The sequence below is a fragment of the Glycine soja genome, chromosome 17 (genome assembly GCF_004193775.1).
Source record: "Glycine soja cultivar W05 chromosome 17, ASM419377v2, whole genome shotgun sequence".
NCBI lineage: Eukaryota > Viridiplantae > Streptophyta > Magnoliopsida > Fabales > Fabaceae > Glycine > Glycine soja.
Genome location: NC_041018.1, coordinates 17,968,491 through 17,981,086, shown reverse-complemented (window position 1 = coordinate 17,981,086; position 12,596 = coordinate 17,968,491). Strand labels below are relative to the sequence as shown.

Below are 12,596 nucleotides of genomic sequence, written 5' to 3'. Positions count from 1 at the left end.
ATACAACTTTTTTTACCACTTTAAAGTGGTAAAGCCTATTTTTTTTTAAACTTGTTTATTGAAGTCCTAAAAAATAATGCCAACGACTTAAATTTAAATAAAAATATTAAAATGGACTATAAGTTCGTTTAAAAAAATATTAAAATTTAAGTCTTTTTTATTATTTTTAATTCAAAAAACAAATAATAATCCTTAATATTAGTAAAAAAATATAAAAAATATATTAAATAAAATAATATTAAAAAATATAGATAATATTAAAAAAATTAAATATAGAAAATATATTAAATAAACATAAAAAAATTAAGAAAATTTTAAATAAAACCATTTTAAAAAATATAGAAAATAAAATAATATTCAAAAAATATAGAAAATGTTAAATAAAATCATATAAAAATATATACAACATGTTATATAAAACTAAAAAAAGTAAAAAAAAAAGATTTATTTATTAAATAATTTAATCAAAAAATTATTTACAATTTATTAAAAAAATACGAAAAAATAGAAGTCATAAATTAATTTATGATTTGTAAAAAAATAAAAAATAAAAACTTACACGACTTTAAAGTCATACAAATAAAATAAATAAAATTCCTACAACTTTAAAGTCTTAAATTTTACGAAGTTAAAAAAAATATTTTTGTTTAGTCCTTTCGCTGCTTAAACTAAGTTAATCCCCTTTGTATCTTTGCGTAAATTTCCATTCTTAAATGTAAGAGTGTCTCTTATAATATCATTTTTCTTTCATAACATATCAATTTTGATTTTAGCATTCTATATTTTTTATTTTTATATTTTAAAATTATAAACTTTTTTAACAAAATGATTTTACTAACAACTCATTTTCTAATACACTTTTTCTAATTAGCACCCATAGACACAGATTTCACTGATTAAAATTTATGAAAAATTATAAAATTAAAATAAAGACTCATTAAATAAGAACTGAAATCAATAACAATTTGAAATTTTATAAAAATTAATTCAATGAATAACAAAGAATGTGTTCGAAAAAATGTTATAGAAACTGTGCTAACAATTATCATTTCCCTCTTATGTTAAGATATTTTTATTCTTAAATTATTTTTAAAATTTTAACTGTACTTTCCTTCTTCAAATCTAAGATACTTATTTATTTATTTATTTAATTTTTTATATTTCTATATAATTCTAAAATTTTATTTTATATTGTTTAAATATTACTTAAATAAAAAACATTCACACAATACGCAAAATACTTGGTTTTACTGCCCAATGCACGAAATTAAAAAAATTGAATCAAAGTGGTTTCCAACTGTATTAGTTGGTTCGATTTTATATTTAAATAATCAAATTGTTTTAGAAATTAATTTAAAATTAAATTGGTTTTAAATTGATCTAGTTTTAAACTAGTTCTACTAGCCAAACCAATTTCAAAATGATATTCAAAATCATTTTCAAACTAACTTTTGAACTATTTTTTTTAAATAAAAGATTATTCAAATCAAAATCAATTTGATTAACTGAACTGATTTTATAGAAACAATTTAATTAATTAAATTGATTTTATAAAATAATACATTCATTTTTTCTTGAACTAAATAAAAAAATTAATTTAATTTAGATTCAATTAGCATCTGTATTCATTCAAACTGATTTATTTGCAAACCCCTATTTCCGTCCTGTGGGCAAAGGGATGGTAATGACTTCAAGTGAAAGGTCACCGTCGGTTTCACAATTTATACCAAACACGTCTTCAAATTTCAAAATATACGCGTCGATACTAACTTCGATTGTTTTTTTTATTTAAAAAGAATAATTGATACGAACAAGTACAGAAGCGCTTACCCCAATATTACAGGTAGGACGCCAGAAGGCTGCATTCATGCCAACTTCCTTTTTGTTCCGATCATCACAAGAGTTAATTTGATTTGATTTTAAGAAATTAAATATTACATACAATATTCACTTATATATATTCTTAGTTGGAAAAGTTGCTTTTATATTAGATGTTTTTAATATTCTCTTTGCTGTTTCTTTCATAAACAAGTCATATATATTGCACTAAAATATGTTTTTATATTCCAATAAATATTAAAATGTTTAAAATTTATCTATGTAAAATTTTGTATATATTTTTTATCCCTATAAAATTAAAATGTGTTTTTTTTATATTAAGAGCTAAGCTTGGATATATATGTACAAACTTACTTGTTGAAAGATATTAAACCCTCTATCTTGAGTGACTGAACGATGATGATCGCTCATTTTCATCTTATCTCTCTTACTCAAATGTGTCACCCACCACCCATGGATGCTGGTGTCGTCTTTGTCTAAGGAGAAGGGAGATGTCTTTACCACAACCACCTCTCTCATCCCTCCTTGTAACTCATTTGCAGATGGTGGTGAACTGCATGTGGACCACACATGTGCCTCAAGAACTTCATATGTGCCCTTGTCCTCAAGTTCGACCCCTTCCTTGTCTACAACATCCTCCACAATCTCTTTACCTAAAACCCCTCATGAAGAAGTTTGCGATGAAGGCAAATCCGAAGAAGAACTCATCTCCATTTTACTTCCATTGTGTTGCGAGTGGTGATCCAGTGGTGGGGAGGATGAGACAAAACAAGATCAAACCAGAGACTCATGGAGGTGCAACGAGGGGTGAGAATGGTGTTGGGAAGGGATATGTTGATTTTGGGTTTGGTGGATGATGGTCGATGGTGGTGGTTGTGTTTGGTTACATAATGGTCAGAGGTGATTTGGCATAGTGAACTTAGGTTGTTGATGGTTGATGTTGATGTCTTCGACAAGGCCATAGTGAACTTAGGAATTTTTTTATTGGTTATAATTATAACCGATGTAGAATAGTAGTTTCTAAATCAGTTATTATAATGGCCAATGTCAAAAGGTTAAAAAAAATTTGGCATCAACATACATGTAGGCTTGGATTAGATTTAGGTTACCCGAGCCTAGCTCCATGCCAAAAAAACAACACTCAATTTTGCGGGAATGAAAAACATACCGAAAATTGTAGGTCCTTGCTTACATCTATGCTTCTATCTCTCACTAAAAACTTGTCCAAGGGATGCGTTGGTAGCACTATGGAGGAGCTTTTTTTTAAAAGCTTTTGACATCCTCAACCATCCTCCTATAGAGTCTCACTATTGAGGTTCTTTAGCATCCCCTTCCTTTGGGTTGGGTCAAAGGAAACTTTGGTGGGTCCACCAGAGGTTCCCTAGGACTTATGGGTTGCAGTGGCATTTTTCGGGAGGAGCAAGGTAATTCTTTGTGTTGTTTTGCTATTTTCCTTAGTAATTGGGAAGCCTTTGAAGTTGAGTTGTTTAGTGCTATGACAATCATCGAGGCCGCCCACAACAGGAACTACACTTTTTTTTGGCTTAAATGTGACTCCTCTCTAGTCATTCAAGTACTCTTTGACTTTATCCTTGTCCCTTGGAAGCTCCTTAATAGATGGCTTAACTACCTCTCCATGATAAATAGTTTCACTTTCAAAGCTATACATATATATCGAGCCCTCAACAATCTTTTTCAACTACTTCTAGGATAAATGATTGTTCTCATAAACTAATATGAGACTTTTCAACATGTTTTGTCTTCACTTACACGGTTTCTGAAAAACTTCCTAAAAGATCACTTGTCGCATAACTACTCAAAGCCAAATACGTTTAACTATGAAGTTTTTAAGTGATGAGCTACCGAAAAATAAATACATCTTGCTTGTATAGGTAGTACCAATTAGTTCCTTTAAGCTATCTTCAACTATATAGTCTTATACCTGCACAGCTGGATCTCTTTCATCTAGTGTGTTGGGAGTGTTACAAAAGTTATTGAGCAGATCTTTTTGCTATCTTTGCAGTGACTAACCACAATTCTTTTTGGTGGGATGTGCTCCTTCTTTTTGTTTACAACATTTTGCTTATAATTTTTAGGGGCGACCTAATTATAGATTTTGCCATTATCAAAGACGGATCCAAAAGTCTATTAAAAGGGGTTGAATTTTTTTATCTTTTGTAATTTTTTAAATGTCTAACTTATAATATGTTTTTAAAAAATATTTACTATTTGTACACATAAAATTGAAACCACTTTTTATTTTAAATGATAATAATTTTAACCGTAATCATAATAACAACAAATATACAACTAGTTTTATACAATAATTATCATCTTAATAGTTGTCATAATAACAACAAACAAAAACTATTTTTTATATATAATTTTACACTATCTAACCTTAACCATTATTTTTGGCTTAGTCCTCCTTCTTTTTGTTTGGTTATCCTTTCCATCTAATAAATTTGGGTAGGTCTTGGGAAGAGAATTTTGGGAATTTAGAGTGTCAACATAGATAGGATGTTTTGTTCCTTTTTTATACTTGAGCCCCCTTCTCAAAAAAGAAGAAAGAAAGAAAAGTAATTAAATTTAATGTGTGTTCCTCTAAAAATAAAGAAGTTTAATGTATGTTCAATTAGTTAAAACTATAATTAGGCATGACAATGGAACGAGTTTAGTCTCTCCACTCCCTTACCCCTAACTCCCTAAGTCCTCTTCACTCCTGCTCCCGCCTCCAATTGGGCTCCAGAAATTAAACTCATTCTCACCCTTGTCTGGTGATCGGGTTTCATTCACCTCTGATCCTATTTTGTTTTTTTTATTCATAAAAAATGAAAAAAATACGATAATTTTTTTGTAATTAGACTGTATCTATTATAACATGCTAAATTGAAATTTCAAGTAAAAATTACTTGATTTCATTTATTTTTTAATAACTTAAAGAAATAGTGATCATGCTTGGTTACCTTTCCAACACATGTCTAATTTTTAAAGGTTTACGAAGTAACGTATAAAATTATATTTAATCCTAATCACGATTTAACTTTGGTACTTTAAATTAATGAGTTAATAGACAATTTAGTCCCTGAGATTATACCTATTTTGCATATTAGTCCCTAACTTAATGTTAAATTCAAAATAGTCCCTATCTTTGCATAAGTGTTGCAAAATAGTCCTTTCGTTAAATTTTAAAGTAATGCTGTTAGTGAGGTCAATTTTAGTGTCACGTGGACTATCCAATGTGACACTAAAAGATGGCGTGGCATGACACATGGACGTGCCTCCTAAAAGATGCCACGTCATTTGATGATAACAAAATGAGTAAATAGACAATTTAGTCCCTGACTTTGTACCCCTGTTGCATATTAGTCCATAACTTAATGAAAAATTCAAAATAGTCCATATCTTTTGCATAAGTATTGCAAAATAGTCCCTAACTTAAAAGATGCCAGAAATCGTGCTTAAAGTGTCCATGCATTGCGAAGGTTATGCCTTGCACGATTTCTGGCGACGCAGATTCCTCCTTGGATTCCTTGTCATCTTTTGATTCCTTTGGTTTTTTCTCTTCTTCTTTCTTTTCTTCTTCCTCTGCTTTTTTCTCCTCCACTTTGTTTTTCTCTAGTTTTTTCTCTTCCTATTCAGAACAAAAAAAAAAAAATCAAAACTTGGAATGATACATTAATGTTAATTGAAGAAAAAAAAGAGGAAAAGAGAATGGTTATGCAGATCTTGTCCATTGGTGTTGACGGCTACAAAGATAAGGTTGTTGTTGTGGATTTTTGGTTCTTTTTATTTGTGCAACTGTGTGTGGATACTTTTTCGTATATATGCCTCAATTGGTTCAGAACCATCAAATTTGAAGAAGCTACACATTCTATCATCATCAAATGACGTGGCACTAAAATTGACCTCACTAACAACGTTACTTTAAAATTTAACGAAAGGACTATTTTGCAATACTTATGCAAAAGATAGGGACTAATTTGAATTTTTCATTAAGTTATGGACTAATATGCAACAGGGGTACAAAGTCAAGGACTAAATTACCTATTTACTCGTTTTGTTATCATTAAATGACGTGACATCTTTTAAGAGGCACGTCCACGTGTCATGCCACGTCATCCTTTAGTGTCATGTTGGATAGTCCACGTGACACTAAAATTGACCTCACTAACGGCGTTATTTTAAAATTTAACGGAATGATTATTTTGCAACACTTATGCAAAGATAGAAACTATTTTGAATTTAACATTTAGAGACTAATATATAAAATGGGTACAATCTCAGGAACTAAATTATCTATTCACTCTTAAATTAATTGCTTAATCCTTGAATACACGTTTGAATAATATATATCACCTGCATGCCCAGCCCCGCGAAATATATAGATGCATGCTTTGCTAGTGTCGGCTGCTAATTGAACAAATCCAAGTCTATATTTTATTTTCTGATGCAAAACGTGAACCTATTATTTAGATTGGAAACGTGCTTTATTTTTTTAATAATTTTCAGCACATTTTAATCACCTTTTCAATTGAGCAACCGAATCTAGATTGATTTAATTTTAACACCAATAAGTATACACGCCTCCCAGATTTGGCTATTAAAAAGGATCATTATTTGTTATTAGATTTGATTTCAAATAAATGGGATACAGGCAGGAAATTAAACCATTTACCTTTTCAATCCATGCTTTGTATGTTTAGATATATTTTCAAATAAATCGACTGAATGAGATGCAGCCGTAAAAAGTTTCCCATGATGGTGTTGCACAAATCAAATATTTAATTCGTATTTGGATTTTCCAATTAAATTCAATAATTTACAGCAGAACAATCACATATAGTGTTTTAATTTATTTGGATGTATTTGTGGCTTCGAAACATTTACTATTCGATTTTTTTTTATATCTTATTTATATATTGAATCTCGAATTGCTTAAAATTAAATGAAAAAAAAACAGAGTAAAATATTTTAACGTGTAAAATGTATTAATTTTGTTAAGATTTGTAAAGCTTAGTGAAATACGCAATTTAATGTTGATTATTGTCCTGAGGCTTTCTTAATTAATTTCACGCGTATGTGAGGATTTGCACATAAAAAACATGCATATTTATCTTAAGAAATTCGTTAAGAAAAAAAGTTGCGTAATATTCACGCATAAATTTTAATTTCTCAAAATTCAATACAGATTAAATAATTTATTCATATCAAAGCCCAAAAATAATTTACTCTTAATATTACTTTTCATGAAAAAAATGATATTAGAAGCCAGATTGATGTCACCTGTTACAGGATTAATTCAGTGCATGTAATTTCCTTCCCACCACCGAAAGCGATGAAAATAAAAATGCAGACGAAAAACCTTGAGTCAAGCATGTTCCGATAAATAAATACTAGGAATATTTAAATAGATAGCAATTTGTTAAGTTTCAGTAAAAAAAGAAAGAAGCAATTTGTTAACTTTATTATTTAAAAAAAAAAAGCAATTTGTTAAGTTTGAGCAACTACTACCTAGCAATTTGTAATAAAAAGGACCAGATTAACTGATTGAGTGACGCTAATTCGGAATTCAATTCGGAAGCAGTGAATACTGCGAACATCGTGCCCATAATTTTCTGCCCAAAAGAAAAACATGATTGATGCGAGACACACCTCAAATAAAAAATACTAACTATTATTTAGGGCTTAATAATACGTGTAAAAGTTAACCTACGACCAAAAGAACTACTTATACACGTTAGATACTCCGATATGATGCGTAAAACGACATAATTACTCAAATCACACGTATCATAAACCAAACGAGTCCTCATAAACAGTTAATTTTAGTATACACATAACATTACAAATTTTACACGGGCGTATTTACACGTCACTCTCGAAGCAGCGTGATATCGGTCATAAGAGATCTTTCGGAGACGTTCATCTCATCAAATCAACCACGTTCAGGAGTGTGGTACGATAGTTCAGCCAAATTAGGAAAAACAAAAACACTTGCTTGGTGAGAAAAATATCCTCGCCTATCACGTGCTTCAATCACCCCACGAATATTGAAGCATTTTCGTTGCTCCTATTTCTTTTTCTCTAATTAAATATCTTTATATAATTTCCCGAGACGGCTTGAGGCTTAGGTCATTGAATATCAACCATATTTCCCCATATATATATATAGAACCGTTGCTTATTCTTGGAGGCCACCACCACAGTTCACACTTTCTTTGTTTCTTATTGAGTTTTTGGCTTCTCACTTCTTTTTTTCTTTCACACTCTCAACGAAGTGATTTATAACAGTGTTTAATTGAAATTCCAAACATGGATTGGGTTCGAGGAGACGCTGTCGGACGAGGAAGCTTTGCTACCGTTAGTTTAGCTATTCCAACGACGAATTACAATCAGTTTCCGTCTCTAACCGTGGTTAAGTCCGCTGACGCTCAAACCTCGTGCTGGCTCAGAAACGAGAAACACGTGCTGGATCGCCTAGGTTCGTGTCCGAGGATAATTCGCTGCTTCGGAGATGACTGCAGTTTCGAGAACGGCGTCGAGTACTACAATTTGTTCCTCGAATACGCCGCCGGCGGGAGTCTCGCCGACGAATTGAGGAACCACGATGGCAGGATTCCCGAGCCTCAGGCTCGGGAATACACGAGGGACATCGTGGAGGGTTTGAGCCACGTGCACAAAAACGGGTTTGTTCACTGCGATATAAAGCTGCAGAACATCCTCGTATTCGAGGACGGAAGGATTAAAATTGCGGATTTCGGCCTCGCGAGGGAGGCAGGGGAGAGACAGGGGAAGAAGAGTGAATGCAGGGGGACTCCGATGTTTATGTCGCCGGAGCAAGTGACCGGCGGCGAGTGTGAATCGCCCGCGGATATATGGGCTTTGGGATGTGCAGTTGTGGAGATGGTGACCGGGAAACCGGCGTGGCAGGTGGAGAATGGGTCGAGCATGTGGTCGCTGTTGCTTCGAATTGGGGTGGGACAAGAGGTTCCCGAGATCCCTAATAATTTGTCCGAAGATGGAAAAGATTTCATTGAAAAATGTTTCATTAAGGATCCTAAGAAGAGGTGGAGCGCAGAAATGCTATTGAAACACCCTTTTCTACTCAACGATGACACTGTTTCATTTAAGCGCGTTCATGAGTCGCCCAGAAGCCACTTTGATTTCCCCGATTGGGTTTCTAGCGTGGCGAATTCGCTTCCCAGTTCGCCGGAATTTCAAGAAAAGTGGGGTTTTGATGATGAGTTCTGTTCGCCGGAGGACCGGCTCCGGCAGCTTTTGACTGTTAATCGGCCGGCGAGTTGGTCGGAATCAGATGGGTGGAGTAGTGTTAGGTGAAATTGGGGGTTTTCAAGATTGTTCAACGAAATGGTTCGATTTTGATTATATTCAGATTCTTTGATTTTTAATTGTTGTAAATTGGGTAGGATATACATACATACACATTACATTCATGATTTGTGAACTGACTTTGATGGAAGAGTTTTAACTTGTGCCGGTTGTGGCCCGTTGTACAGAGGCTCATTCTGCCGTATAAATACCATGGTTTTGCTTTTACTCAGTTGTTTCTGTTTTCTTTTATTTTATTTGGGGAACTTGGTTTTGTGAGGGGTTTGAGGGTGTTTTTGGTTTGGCATTTAATAATCAAAATTGAGGTCTATCTCGAAATTTGGTAAATCGCTCTTTTGGTTAAGATGAACCAGACTTTCACTTAAACCTCTCTGGCTGTATTGCATGAAAAACGTTAAACCTAAATCAAGTCACATTAAATTTAAATTTATAAAGTTAAGTTTAATCAAATTCTATTCTATTTATGAAATTTGTCTAATTTTTGGTTGAATAAACTCTATTCTATTTGATTTTTACATATAAAAAAAACTTTTCTCTATTTCAAACACACACTTAGTTTTACTTTTACGAGCGTGATGTATGAATTGGGGTGAGGCGCAAGCTCGTGGGTGTAAAAGCGTTGACATGATTAATGAAGGCATGATTAGGTACATGTTATGGGATAAATGAGGTTTATAACTTTTGTGTCGGTTTGGTCGGCGTCAAACACCCGAAGTTCATATTTTTGGCTTTAACTCTTTGACATATATTCGATGTGAATACTGAATGGGTAAAGTAATTCAATGATTTGGTGTTGGTAGACGCTGTTTTTTTTTTTTTAAATTGTTGATTCATTTGACTTAGTTGGGTTTAAATTTTAGAGTGAGAAATGAATGAAAAAGGCAATATGGGAGCACCTGGGCCTTCACGGTGTCCCATGCCAGCGTGAAGACAGCTCTTTTCAGCATATGGAAACAACACGGAATTTTAATTAATTATAGTGCTAAAGAATACAAAAAGAAAACCGAGTTAGGAATTTAACATTAAAATTAATTTGTGTTGGAAAAAAACCCTATCAATCCGTTGTGCAACTGTACCATCTAAATTAATGTCTTGTAAATCTTGTGAATAGAATCACACGTATTGAATTATTAGGTAAGATATAAAGAAAGGAATCGACCATTACCAAATTCACAAAAAACTTTATAGAATTTTGGCAACGTAGGAGTGAAATCAAAGTATTCTAGATTTTCTTCTGGTGGGAGAGGGCATATGCATCAGATCGTAACAACTAGACCAAAAAGTAAAAGGTCAAATAACAAACTCCCATATTCGTATGCATGACTTGTACAAAACGAGAAAAGAAAAAGGGGAAAAAAATTACAACACTCAGCGCAATGTCAGATATTTGTTTGATAAATTGTTTATGAATTATGACAATCTTAACAACTGTGCTTAGAGTACTGATTAAAAAAGTAATATGAAAGACTTTTTTAATGAGACACATTAAAATATGTTTTTCTATAGTTTTTAAATGTGTATTCTTATATGATTTCTAATTAAAATTTTATCGTTTAATTCCTTAATCAGTATTATAAGATACTAGGTAGACCTATTGTTTATTTTTGGTCATCTAAAAAAATCTTTCAAGATCGTAGAAAGTAAAAGTCAAGAAGGAAAACCCTGTCTAATTAAATAAACGATATGAATTAGTTAGGAAAGTATTCGACTATCATAAACAATGGCCACGATTTTTCTGGGCACCAGAATGTGCTTTCTTAAGCAGTATTATAATCATATATCAATATATTATATTCCCTAAATTTGTCTCGCCCAGCACAACTTGAGTTAATTAGGACTTGGACCTAATCTCCGAAGTGATAGGCTCATGTGGCAAATATTTATAAGGTATTTAAAATGCATTGCTCGTTTTTGTCTTTTTGAGATTTTATCGGGTCAGAACTGAAGTGAAAGTGTTGGGTTTTGCCCTTCACTCTTAAGTAAATATTTATAAGGGATTTTCTAAATTCGCATTATTTCAATTTTACACATATATTTTTACATTAGAAATTCAAATACATTAGAAATTCAAATTCACATAATTCTTGTGACATTTTCTTTTTGTCTGTAACTCCTATGAAAACCCGTAAGTAAGGGTGAGAATAGAACAGACTAGACTTTAAAAGATCTAAGTCTAGTCTATGATGAATTTTTGAGATTTGAGTCTGACATATAGTCTATCAAAGACTTTTAGTTTGACTCAGCCTGCTCTTTTTAAAAGTCTAGTATGGCTTGATAGTCTTTTTAAAAGCTTTGTTCACATTAAATCTTTAATATTTCTTCATGGAAAAGGAGGAGAAGAGCTAGTAGGCTTTCACCATGAAAAAAAAATATATGCATGAAAAAGAGAAGGTAAAAAGAAGATGAAATAAAAAAATGTTAAAGAAATAAGAAGATGCAAGAAAAAATGGTAAGGTTTTGAAGTTTTACCTCTATCAAAGCTTGAAGTGAACAGGATATGATGTTTGTTTATCTAGAATAGGAAAGTTAAAAGGAAAAGGAAACCTAATAGGAAAATCACATGTTAAGAAAGCCAATAAAAATAATGAAAAATATAAAAGGATACATAAAGATTACTTACTTATTAACACAACGTTCTAACCAACTGAGCTAATTACATTATAAAATAAATAATGTTGTTATATATAACACTAAAATTTTTAATGTATATTTAATGTGCATGTAAATTTAAATAATAAATTTTGTGACAATTAATTTTGATATAAATCATATGAATTATTAAATCTATATATTTTTTTAAAAATAAAAAATATATACTATTACAAAATTTAATATATATTATTGATGTGTCATTAATTTTTTTTACTATTATAAAATTTAATATATATTAAATTTTGTAATAGTAAATATTTTTTATTTTTAAAAAAAATATACAGATTAAATAATTCGTATGATTTATATCAAAATTAATTGTGCCAAAATTTATTATTTAAATTTACATGCGCATTAAATATACATTATAAATTTTAGTATTATGTATAGAAACATTATTTATTTTATAATATAATTTTCTCATTAGCTCAATTGGCTAGAGTGTTATGCTAATAACCTAAAAATTACATGTTTGAGTTTTGCTTGGGCCATTAATTTGTCACAAATATTTTTCAAAAAAAAAAAATTAAAAAAAAGCCTGTTGTGTTTGGATTACATTTTATATAAATGATGGTTTAACTTAATTGGAAAGTAATTTTTTCCACTTCTACTATCATAGTTTGGGAACCAGAATTAAGATATAATAAAATTCAATCGGTATTTTGTCAAATATGTTATTCCTAGACCAAATTGAATTTAATTTGAGCAAGCAATGTATGCATTGACCGTGTTTATTTTGTCATTTAATTATA

The 12,596-nt window shown here is 31.1% G+C and overlaps 1 protein-coding gene across 1 annotated transcript; it reads left to right on the top strand.

The window, feature by feature from the left end:
• Positions 1-7,797: 7,797 nt before the first annotated feature.
• Positions 7,798-9,403, top strand: LOC114392408 (mitogen-activated protein kinase kinase kinase 17-like). The gene has a single exon (XM_028353536.1). It carries the CDS (start codon positions 8,155-8,157, stop codon positions 9,178-9,180), a length of 1,026 nt encoding a protein of 341 aa, XP_028209337.1. The 5' UTR covers positions 7,798-8,154; the 3' UTR covers positions 9,181-9,403.
• Positions 9,404-12,596: the final 3,193 nt, after the last annotated feature.